The sequence below is a fragment of the Capricornis sumatraensis genome, chromosome 14 (genome assembly GCF_032405125.1).
Source record: "Capricornis sumatraensis isolate serow.1 chromosome 14, serow.2, whole genome shotgun sequence".
Taxonomy (NCBI): Eukaryota; Metazoa; Chordata; class Mammalia; order Artiodactyla; family Bovidae; genus Capricornis; species Capricornis sumatraensis.
Window position 1 is genome coordinate 78,052,531 of NC_091082.1, and position 12,123 is coordinate 78,064,653.

Genomic DNA, 12,123 nt, shown 5'->3' on the forward strand with positions numbered 1-12,123 from the left:
ATACATTGTGCTTCCTAATTTTCACCATTTCAACATGCTGTACTTTGTATTGGCATATTATCCACACTCTTTTAAGATTATTTCCTCCCCTCTTGTCATATTCAAATAAATAGAATATGTTATTTCACTGATCTTCTGTTTTATATATAGAATAACCTCTGCTTTTCTTGTTAAGTAAAGGTGAAGAGTCCTCACAGATTATTGTCCAGATAGCACCTGCATGTCTTTTATGACTTGGTATTAGATTACAAGCCTAAAATATTGTTTGGTGGTTTCTTTGCAGCCCCTCAGTTGGAAAACTTGAGATGCAGAGGAGAAACAGTAGCTAAGGAGATCAGTGAAGCCATGAAGGTAACTGCCTACTAAATTATAAGTGAATAACATGTGTAGCTAGGTATTTGCTTTTAGCATTCATATGTGTGTTAGTCTGTTGTAATAGGAATTCTCAGTAGTCTTTTAAATAGATCTTTAATGAAATTATTAAATGACTGTAACATTCAGAATGATTACCATTTTTTAGGTATCTACTGTGTGCCAGTGTTATGCCTGGCTTCTTTAAAGGTTGGGCTTCGCTGGTGACCCAAACAGTAAAGAATCTGCCTGCAATGCAGGAGACCTGGGTTCCATCCCTGCATTGGGAAGATCCCCTGGAGAAGGGAATGGCTAGCGACTGCTGTATTTTTGCTTGGAGAATTCCATGGACGGAGGAACCTGGCAGGCTACAGTCCATGGGGTTGTAAAGAGTTGGACACGACTGAACGATTAACACTTTAACTTAACTTTCTTTGAAGGTTGGTTATATTTTTTGAGTTCTGAGAGTTAGAAATCCATCAAACAGTTTTGATAATAACACTAACATTTAGTCAGCATTTATGAATTAGGCCCCGTCTAACTGTTTTACATATATTGCATTACCTCATTTAATCCTTACTCTATCCCTCTGAGAGAAGTACTGCTGCTTCCTTGTTTTACAGATAAGGAAACTAGAGGGGCTAAGCAGATTCCCCAAACATATCATTGTGCCAGGATTTAAACCCTGGATGTTTAGCTCCAGAACATGTACTCTTAACCACTGTATTATACTGTATTTATGCAAATAATCAGTAAATAATATATAAGAAGAATAGCAGAAGAAGTTTATTAGAATCAAACCGAGGGCCATAGCCCAGGAAAGAGCTTCTCAGTAGCTTTGATGGGACTGCTCCAAAGGGTAGGGGAGGAGCCAGTCTATATGAATTTTTTGGCTGGGGAAGAAATGTCAAGATTGCAACTTGGTAAAAGATTACTGCTAAGTGCGAAGAACAGGTGTCTCAAGTTAATGATTTTAGTGTTTTTTTCTGTGTATGGGAAGGTGCAAGAATCTGGGGTCGTTGAAATCTGTCCTTAAATGTGCATCTTAACTATCTGGGAGCCTGTGTATGCAAAGCACAGAATGCTCATCTTGGCTTTCCCATCCTGAGTTCCCCTCGGGGCTCCCTGTCTTGGGTGAGTGCAGTGGGTCGTGCCTTCACCCTTTGTGTAACTGGATGATGAGCACATTCTTTTCTTTAATGGTGAAAGCAGAAGTACAAGATATGTTTGACAGGCCACAAGACAGGCTGTTTGAGTTAGCATACAGTTCAAACTAAATCATGTATAAACCAGAGTGACTTCCCCATACCTCAGTATGTGGAAATTTCTTCCATCAACTGCGTATCCAACTTGGAGTTTTAATATTATTATAATAAAATTGTCTATGTTCTTGACATGTATTTTGCCCAAACAAAAACCATTTGGATATCTAGTACATGAAAATTATTTTTAAACTCCTTCAGAATCTCCTCTGTTTTGATTACTTTCTGTAACCTTTTGTGATGTGTATTGATCCCATGATTTTCTGGTACTCACACTTCTCTCACAGCATGCTCTTAATCAGACATTGGCGAGCTGTGGTGGGCCAGGCTAAAACCCAGCCTGCCACCTGTTTTTGTAAATAAAATTGTTTTGGAACCGAGCCATGTACTTTCGTTTACTTATTGTCTATGGACTCTTTGGGGCTTCACAGGTGGCACGGTGGTAAAGAATCTGCCTGCCAGTGCAGGAGACACGGTTTCGATCCCTGGTTCTAGAAGATCCCTAGAGTAGGAAATGGCAACTCATTCCAGTATTTTTGCCTGGAAAATTCCATGGACAGAGGAACCTGGTGGGCTTCAGTCCAGGGGGTCACAAAGAGTGGGCTGTGACTGAGTGTGTATGCGTGCATGGCCTCTTAACACTAGAATGGGCCTAAAATGTTTATTCCTTGGATAGGGAAAATGCGCTGATCCCGCCTCTAAGATTTCTAAAATACGTACTATCCTAAAATACAGAATTCCAGACGTTAGATTTTTTTAACTCTGAAATTCTGTTACCGTGTGTGTGTGTGTGTGTGTGTGTGTGTGTGTGAATCTTTTCACCTTGCTGTGAGGCTTTAGTTCCCCTGCTAGGAATCTAACCTGTACCTCCTGCATTGGAAGGACAAAGTCCTAACCACTGAGCTGCCAGGGAAGTCCCTGTTACCTCCTGTTTTACTAGAGTTTTATTTTACTACCAGGCATTATAAAATAGGAATAGAATACATCTTTTTAGCTTTTGCTTTTTGTTAAAATCCCTCAGCTAAAATTGGTATTTTAAAGTAATGCCGATTATCTATGACCTAAAAATAAGGTGTTAGAAAAAGGCTAGACCTGAACAACTTAAATACTTACCTCTGTGTTTTTGTGTTTCAGCCTGAGATTAACGTTACGTATTACTGTTGTTTGTTTTTTAAGTCCTTACCTGCATTAATTGAACAAGGAGATGGGTTTTCCCAAGTGTTAAAGATGCAGCCTGTTATCCAGCTCCAGAGAGTCCACCAGGAAGTCTTTTCCAGTTGCTGTAGGAAACCAGATGGTAAAGCCGAAAGCTTTATAGCACAGATAGAAGCCACACCAGCCGAGACTTCTACTAGGACGACTACTGACTTGGTACTGAGAAGAAAGCGAACTAAAGACTGCCCCCAGAGGAAATGGTATCCGTTGCAGCCAAAGAGAATTAATCTTGATACATAAGCCCTTTTTGTTCATCTTAAGAGGTGAAATTAGGCACTGTCAACATTTAGATTACAGCCTAATGCCTGGACAGGACTTTGTTTAAAACAGCATATAACTAGTGATTCCTTAATACAAGTATAGTAATGCTATGTTGGGGTGTGATGTAATATTTTCACCTGTAGTCCATGAAAAGCATATTGTTTGAATATTGACACAAAGCCTGTCAACAGTCATTAAGAGTACAAACTTATACTGTCCTTAAATACCATCAACACTTGGCTGCCTTACAGCTTTTGTGGAATTTCAGAAGTAACATATCCCACTGCGTTTCCCAGATATACATCTTTGTTTAAAAAAGAGCTGCAACAGTTTATTTAAGGGCTGAAAGTCATCATTTCTGCACAGTAGCAGATACAGTTGTTTTCTTGGGTACCTCCCCCAAGGCAGTTTGATTTATCAAATTAACATGCGGATGACAAGACTGGCTTTGACTTTGTTACACTAAGTTCCATTAATTTGAATTTGTGGGATTAATTTTAATTTTTTTTGTTTTGTTTTATAAGACAAAGAAGATGATTTGTGTAAGAATTTCTCTTAGAAATAAAACTTGCCATGTAGCTGGTGTTTCTTACACACACTTTTGTTTTTCATAGATTAACTTTTAAACATAAGTTGACTTGGAACTAATAATTTCTTTTCAGGATTTCTCATTATATTTTGTAGATGAATCCGGTTCAAAAATATATATCAGATTAAAACATTAAACAGATTGTCACTGTGGAAGAAATACAGATGATCATATTGAAATATTTTACATTTGAGAATGTTCACATATCAAGTATATAATCATTGGTAGAAAGAAGTCTGAGAAAGCAGTATTGCCTATACTCCTAAACATTTAAGTAGAGTTTCTCTAGCTCTTATTGTTTCTCTTATTCACATTAATACAATGTAGGCAGGGCCATCTAGTTTGCCAGCTGTTTTCTTACAAACGATTGTATACCTTCGTTCCTTTACAGAGGAATTTACTAATCATGAGGTTGGAAAATAATGTACTTCTCTTGTTCATTATGTCTTAATTATCATGAATAAGAAAGTCTGTCTCAGTGAAGAAAACTTACAAAGCTACTTTATTGCATTCTGAATTTGAATGTTACAACTTAAGATCTGTGTATTTGTATGCAATAGTGTGTTTTTATTAAAATAATGTACAAAGACTGCAGCCTTGATCCTGTGTATTTTTGAGACTTGTCTCAGGCCTTCTGGAGCTCAGCTTTAGTTGGATGGTAGGTCAACACCTTGCACATAACTAAATTTCACTGTAAAACTGGAGTCTACAGAATATTGCTATACTAATGTCATGCTTTTTCATAATATCAGTACAAAGGTCTATGAATAGTTTCACTCAAAAGCATGCAAACAAAAGCATTATTGTTAATTCTCCTAGGTTAGATAACTGAATTGTATTTCTGTAAAAAAAGTCTTTTTAAGAGATTCATATTGAGATACATAGAGTTTAATAACTTGATGTCTTAGATTCGTTTGCAATATGTTAGCCAAGAAAAAAGAGGAATAGATGAAGTGAATATGGCAACAATCTTGATAATGTTGGATCTGTGTGAAGCTATAATCTTTCTACTCCTGGGTCTGGAAATTTTTATAATTAAAAAGTTTGTTATTTTTAAAGCCCTCAGACAAACAGCTGAAACTTGAAATCTTTGAGGGCTCACAGTGTTACTCCACAGTTATAGCAGAGTTCCGAATGAAATACCATTAGGAAAGAAAATATATTAGCATTATTAACTAAGGTAAACATGGTTGATATCAGTAATTTATTATCAATAAGTATTTTTAAGAAGAGAAATTGAGGGATTTCCCTGCTGGTCCAGTGGCTAAGACTCAAGTACTCCCAGTATAGGGGGCCGAGGTTTGATCCCTGGTCAGGGAGCTAGATCCTACATGCTGAAACTAAAAAGATCCAGCATGCTGCAACTAAGACCTGGTGCAACCAAATACATATTTTTTAAAAAAGAGAAATTGAATTTCTGCATAGACTGAGAACTAGCTAGCTAAGGTGATGAAAAGTCAAAAAGTCTTGAAGGAAATAGTTGCAAGAAATATTGAAGGAAAACATAGAAAATCAAATAGTGACATACCTATGGTAAAAAGAAGGCCAGATTGGACAGAGTCTTAAATTTCCTTTCAACAAAAACCAAAGTCAGACAAAGAAGCAAAACACAGGAAGGTCAAATCCAGTTTCAAGGGACAGAGGACATTTAAAGCAGCTAGTTCCTGAAAACACTGAAGGAATATCTGTGTTTTCCAAACATCAGGCATTAGAAACTGTATTAGTCAGCTTGGGTTGCTGTAACAGAATACCACAGACTGGGTGACTTAAACAACAGAAATTTAATTTCTCACGGTTCTGGAGATTTGAAGCCCATGATCAAGGCAAATTCAGTTTCTGTTCCTTCGTGCATACATTGGTGGTTGGGGCAGTATTGGTCTCTTTTCTTTTAAGAACATTAATCCTGTTAGAAAGCTACACCTGTGACCTTATTTAACCTTAATTACTTCCTTAGAGGTCCTGTCTCCAAATACAGCCACACTTGGGGCAGGATTATGGGCTTCCCTGGTGGCTCAGACAGTAAAGAATCCACCTGCAATGCAGGAGACCTGGGTTAGGAAGATGCCCTGGAGAACGGAATGGCTGCCCACTCCGGTATTCTGGCCTGGAGAATTCATCCATGGGGTCACAAAGAATCGGACATGATTGAGCGACTTTCACTTTAGAGCTTCAACATATGGATTTTGAGGGGACTCAAACTTTAGTCCATAACACTGGGCAACAGATATCTTTTCCTCGACCTCTTTCCTTGGGCCTTCATGGCTTGGGCTGCATAGAGAACAAAGTCAATGAAATCAAACTTTTACTTTGCTTCAGAATGCAGCTATCTGTAAAACTGAGTTTGTCTGACTTCTGTTGAAGGCCGTTTTCCCTTATATACCTTCATTTATTCATTTATTAATCCACTCAACAGATACCTGGTAGTCACTACTTAGTTCAAAAGTCAGGTTCAGAGCATAGTTTCTGAGCCAGATTGCCTGGATTCAGACATCTGTTCTACTGTTACTAAATAGAATTGACCAGGATACCTCTGTACCACAGTGTTCTCATATATAACATGGGGATGACAATACCCACCTTACAGTGTTATGAGAAGTAAGTGAGTTCATAATATAAAGTCTTTAGTACTTGGCACATAGTATACATAGTGAGCATTCCATAAGCGTTATTATTACTTGGTTTGTCAGAAAAGGAAGTGAAAACAAGGGATAAAATGTCAAGAGTCTCATATTCCAGTGAGAACAGTGATCATGCAGTGCAGCAAATGGTACAGAGATGTGTGTGGGGGAACTTGGTGAGAAGCCATGGAGGTCTTTGTGGAGGAGGTTACATTTGAGCAGTCTTGAGGGAGGAAGCTTCCTGGCAGTGTGAAAGAATCCAACAGGGCAGGTGGCTGAGAGGGAGCACTGTGCACGGGAGGACCCCCAGGTAAGTCTCTCTGTGTGAGTCTTGTCTAAAGAGGCTTGCTATAGGCGAACCTGAAGAGAGAAGCAGGAGCAACTCTTAAGAATTTTGTCCTCCCCAGAATGGGGGTGAGACACCATTAGTGTCAACACAGGAAGGGCAAGGAGGTGGAAAGTCCATTGAATCCGCGGTCCCCGTTTTGTGGCATTTACCCCAAAATAGCAAGAACAAGAAAGAGAAGCATACTCATCTTTTGAGGAAACCGGGAGGTAGGTTGCCCCAAACCATAGCAGATGAAGAAGGAAAGTGTATGGAGGAAAGAGAAATGAATTAGCAAGTCAGAGGGATATCAAACCTAAGTGTCTGCAGAGTGATACATTGATAAGGGAAACCCAATTCTGCTGCACCCCCACCCCCAGAATCACTTGGCAGTTGAATGGAGGACACCACAGAGTCTGAGGTGAGATGGAGAAGCCTGAAAATGAGGTGGTGACTTATCCCCTTCACTCACTGTTGGTAATTATGCGACAGGAGTTTGTCTTCTGAAAAACTGAAGTAAAGACCTGGAGAGAAGAGTGAAACCCAGAGCAAAAAATGGGCAAAGTGAAGTTCCGTACTGGAGTGGTGAGACTTGGAGTTCCAGAATACTGGCAGCCTCACACATCTTAGCTGGGCTTCTTTAGAGAAATTGAAAAACTCCCCAGAGAAAAGAGCTCCAGACAATGATATTTGGAGGTCCCAAGCCACATTTCCAGCTGACCAGTCCAATTGCTCTACTGTGGAGCCATTTTGTCTCTTAAGACCCATCCGCACAGGGCTTCCAGAAACATTTTTGTATATACTTTACTCTCTGAAATGGATAGAGTTCCCTTGCAGTTCAGTGGTTGTGACTTGACACTTTTCACTGCCAGGACCCGGGTTTGATTCCTGATTGGGGAACTAAGATCCAGCAACCTGCACAGTGTGGAACAAGAACGAACAGGAAGCAACCCAAATATCCATCAATAGTCAAAAAACAAGTGTGGCATATACACACAATGAAATACACAGGAATTTTAAACAAATTACTGATACACGTACAGTAAGTCCCCTACACACGAACAAGTTCCCTTCTGAGAGCACGTTCGAAGGTCCAATATGTTCATAAGACCAACAGAGTTAGCCTAGGTACCCAACTAAGGCAATTGGTTATAAAGTACTATTCTGTAGTAGGTTTATAATACTTTCATACCAAAAACACAACAAACACAAAAAACATTTGAAGTCTTACAGTACAGCACCTAGACAAGTCCTGTTGTGCAGTATAACAGCTGGCATATCGGGACTGGCATCGCGTGAACAGGCAAGAAGAGTCCCTAACTGGAGGGGGGAGAAGAGGTGACAGACGGTGGAGGTGAAGGATCCACACGACAAGAGGTGGAGGGTGAGCTTCAATTTCACTCATACTTGACGTTGATGGAACACACGTTTGCATTCTTGAAAGTTCATATGTAGGGGACTTAACTGCAATATGGATAAGTCCCAAAGACATTATATTGAAAGAAGCCAGGCTCGAAAGAGTACATACCATTTGTGGAAATTACAGAAAAGGCAAAATGAATCTATGGTGGTTGCCTGTGGGGAGAGAGGAGATACTAACTGGGAATGGGCACAGGGAAGCTTTTTGGGTGACAGAAATGTTCTGTATATTGATCTTACTGGTGCTTATATTGCTATACACATATGTAAAGTTTCATTGAGCTATGCACTTTAAATGTCTTCATTTTATTTTATATGTTTTATTTTAAAGAAAAATAAGCATGAAAGTGGAAATTCACTGGATATGTGAAGGAAGCCTCTAAATGCAGAGACCAAAAGACTGTAGGTCCCACGAAGGCAAGAACCTTTGTTCTGATGTACCAAAGCTAGTGCCTGCGGGCACATGGCGGTTTCTCAACGCATATTGGTTAACTGAAAACCAGAACACAAAAACCAGAGGGAAATTAGGATTCCAAAACAAACAAACAAAAAACCCAGACAAATACATGGCAGAGTTACAAAATAATTACTGCTTTCCCAGAGGAGAGACTGCTTCCATTAAGAAAATTCCAGTGAAGAATTTAGTAAACGAGGAAGAGTTCTTAAAAATTAAAAGTTGAAGTGTAAATGGTGAAATAAATTCAGGATGAGGGCTGTAAGATGAGTGTTTCCCAAAAGTAAAACAAAAAGATTAGGAGATGGCAAATTAGGAAGAAAAACTAAGAATAAAGAGAATAAATTCAGAGGGCCAGAGGGTCTAGTTGGTTAGTCAGTTCAGTTCAGTTGCTCAGTTGTGTCTGACTCTTTGTGACCCCATGAATTGCAGCACGCCAGGCCTCCCCCTGTCCATCAGCAACTCCCGGAGTTCACCCAAACTCATGTCCATCAAGTCAGTGATGCCATCCAGCCATCTCATCCTCTGTTGTCCCCTTCTCCTTCTGCTCCCAATCCCTCCCATCATCAGAGTCTTTTCCAATGAGTCAACTCTTCCCATGAGGTGGCCAAAGTATTGGAGTTTCAGCTTCAACATCAGTCTTTCCAAAGAACACCCAATACTGATCTCCTTTAGAATGGACTGGTTGGATCTCCTTGCAGTTCAAGGGACTCTCAAGAGTCTTCTCCAACACCACAGTTCAAAAGCATCAATTCTTTGGTGCTCAGCTTTCTTCACAGTCCAACTCTCACATCCATACATGACCACTGGAAAAACCATAGCCTTGACTAGACGGACCTTAGTCGGCAAAGTAATGTCTCTGCTTTGGAATATGCTATCTAGGTTGTTCATAACTTTCCTTCCAAGGAATAAACGTCTTTTGATTTCATGGCTGCAGTCACCATCTGCAGTGATTTTGGAGCCCCAGTAAAATAAAGTCTGACACTGTTTCCCCTGTTTCCCCATCTGTTTGCCATGAAGTGATGGGACCAGATGCCATTGTCTTCGTTTTCTGAATGTTGAGCTTTAGGCCAACTTTTTCACTCTCCTCTTTCACTTTCATCAAGAGGCTTTTTAGTTCCTCTTCACTTTCTGCCATAAGGGTGGTGTCATCTGCATATCTGAGGTTATTGATATTTCCCCCAGCAATCTTGATTCCAGCTTGTGCTTCTTCCAGCCCAGCGTTTCTCATGATGTTCTCTGCATAGAAATTAAATAAGCAGGGTGACAATATACAGCCTTGACATACTCCTTTTCCTATTTGGAACCAGTCTGTTGTTCCATGCCAAGTTCTAACTGTTGCTTCCTGACCTGCATACAGGTTTCTCAAGAGGCAGGTCAGGTGGTCTGGTATTCCCATCTCTTTCAGAATTTATCACAGTTTATTGTGATCCACACAGTCAAAGGCTTTGGCACAGTCAATAAAGCAGAAATAGATGTTTTTCTGGAACTCTCTTGCTTTTTCCACAATCCAGCAGATGTTGGCAATTTGATCTCTGGTTCCTCTGCCTTTTCTAAAACCAGCTTGATCATCTGGAAGTTCACGGTTCATGTATTGCTGAAGCCTGGCTTGGAGATTTTTCTTTTTTTTTTTGGCTTGGAGAATTTTGAGCATTACTTTACTAGCGTGTGAGATGGGTGCAATTGTGCAGTAGTTTGAGCATTCTTTGGCATTGCCTTTCTTTGGGATTGGAAAGAAAACTGATCTTTTCCAGTCCTGTGGCCACTGCTGAGTTTTCCAAATTTGCTGGCATATTGAGTGCAGCACTTTCACAGCATCATCTTCCAGGATTTGAAACGGCTCAACTGGAATTCCATCACCTCCACTAGCTTTGTTCATAGTGATGCTTTCTAAGGCCCACTTGACTTCACATTCCAGAATGTCTGGCTCTAGGTGAGTGATTACACCATCGTGATTTTCTGGGTCGTGAAGCTCTTTTTTGTACAGTTCTTCTGTGTATTCTTGCCAGCTCTTCTTAATATCTTCTGCTTCTGTTAGGTCCATACCATTTCTGTCCTTTATCAAGCCCATCTTTGCATGAAATATTCCCTTGTATGTCTAATTTTCTTGAAGAGATCTCTAGTCTTTCCCATTCTGTTGTTTTCCTCTATTTCTTTGCATTGATCGCTGAGGAAGGCTTTCTTATCTCTCCTTGCTATTCTTTGGAACTCTGCATTCAGATGCTTATATCTTTCCTTTTCTCCTTTGCTTGTTGCTTCTCTTCTTTTCATAGCTATTTGTAAGGCTTCCCCAGACAGCCATTTTGCTTTTTTGCATTTCTTTTCCATGGGGATGGTCTTGATCCCTATCTCCTGTACAGTGTCACGAACCTCTGTCCGTAGTTCTTCAGGCACACTATCTATCAGATCTAGTCCCTTAAATCTATTTCTCACTTCCACTGTATAATCATAAGGAATTTGATTTAGGTCATACCTGAATGGTATGATAATTGATAGCCATTCCAGAAAGGAAGGGCAGAGAAAACCAAGGAGTCAAAATTATCAAAGAGATGATACAGATACCATATGATCCAGCAGTTCAATTCTGAGGTCAAAACCTAAGAGAATGAAAGGCATGTCTATGTAATAATGTGTGAATGAATGTTTATAGTAGCAAACAGAATGTCTATCAACTGACAAATGAATAAATAAAACATGGTACATCCACTTGATGGAATATTATTTGGCAATAAGAGTTAACGGTACATGTTACAGTGTGGATGAAACTTAAAAACATGCTAAGTCATAAGTCACTTATAAGATTATCTTTGGTATGATGCCATTTATATGAAATGGCATTACAGGTATAACAGGCAAATCTATAGAAACAGAAAATAGATTAGTGGTTGCCCAGGACTAGATTGAGAGGGTGGGAAGAATGGGGAGTGATACTAATAAGTATGAGGTTTCTCTCAGGGGTGATGACAATGTTCTAAAGTGATTGTGGTGATGGTTTTTTGGTGAATATACTAAAACCCATTGAACTGTACACTTTAAATGGGTGAATTGTATGGCTTGTGAAGTATATCTCAATTTTAAAAGACAGTAAAGAAAGAAGAATAATACACACACACAAAAAACATTTTCAGATCCCAAGACTCTAGAAGATAAAACCTGAGTATTCAACCCAAGGAATGAAAAAAAACTCATCTCTACCAAGGTAGGTTACTGAGAAATGCTGGATAAAGAGAAATTCCTAAAAGCTTCCACTAGAGGAAAAGATGATAAAGAAAAGGGAATTGGAATGGCATCAAATCACTAAATAAGAGTCCTTGAAGCAATACAATTTGGAAATTCTTGGTATAAATGACTTGAAATCTAGGCATCCATACCCAGTCAAATAATCAAGTGTGAGGTTAGCCAAAAACCATTCTCAGAAATGCAAAACCCTAAAAAAAAAATTATCTCCAAAGCATCTTTTTTGGGGACACTTCAAGAGCATGTGCTCCACTACAAAGTATAAACCAAAGACGCCCATGGGTCTAGGAAAGAGAGGCTCCAAAACAGCGGCAGATTCAATTCCACAGGACACAGTTCAGTAGATCTGGAGAAGAGAGCAGTCAGGTTAGGCTGGAATATGAACACATTAG

The 12,123-nt window shown here is 39.5% G+C and overlaps 1 protein-coding gene across 1 annotated transcript in view; it reads left to right on the top strand.

Moving 5' to 3' along the window:
• NSL1 (NSL1 component of MIS12 kinetochore complex) overlaps positions 1-4,056 on the top strand; it is a 40,992-nt gene extending 36,936 nt beyond the window's left edge. Inside the window, exons 5-6 of the mRNA XM_068986325.1 lie at positions 284-351; positions 2,790-4,056. Of these exons, the coding sequence (XP_068842426.1) occupies positions 284-351; positions 2,790-3,068 (347 nt within the window). The 3' untranslated portion in view covers positions 3,069-4,056. The remainder of the gene's footprint in view (positions 1-283; positions 352-2,789) is intronic.
• Positions 4,057-12,123: the final 8,067 nt, after the last annotated feature.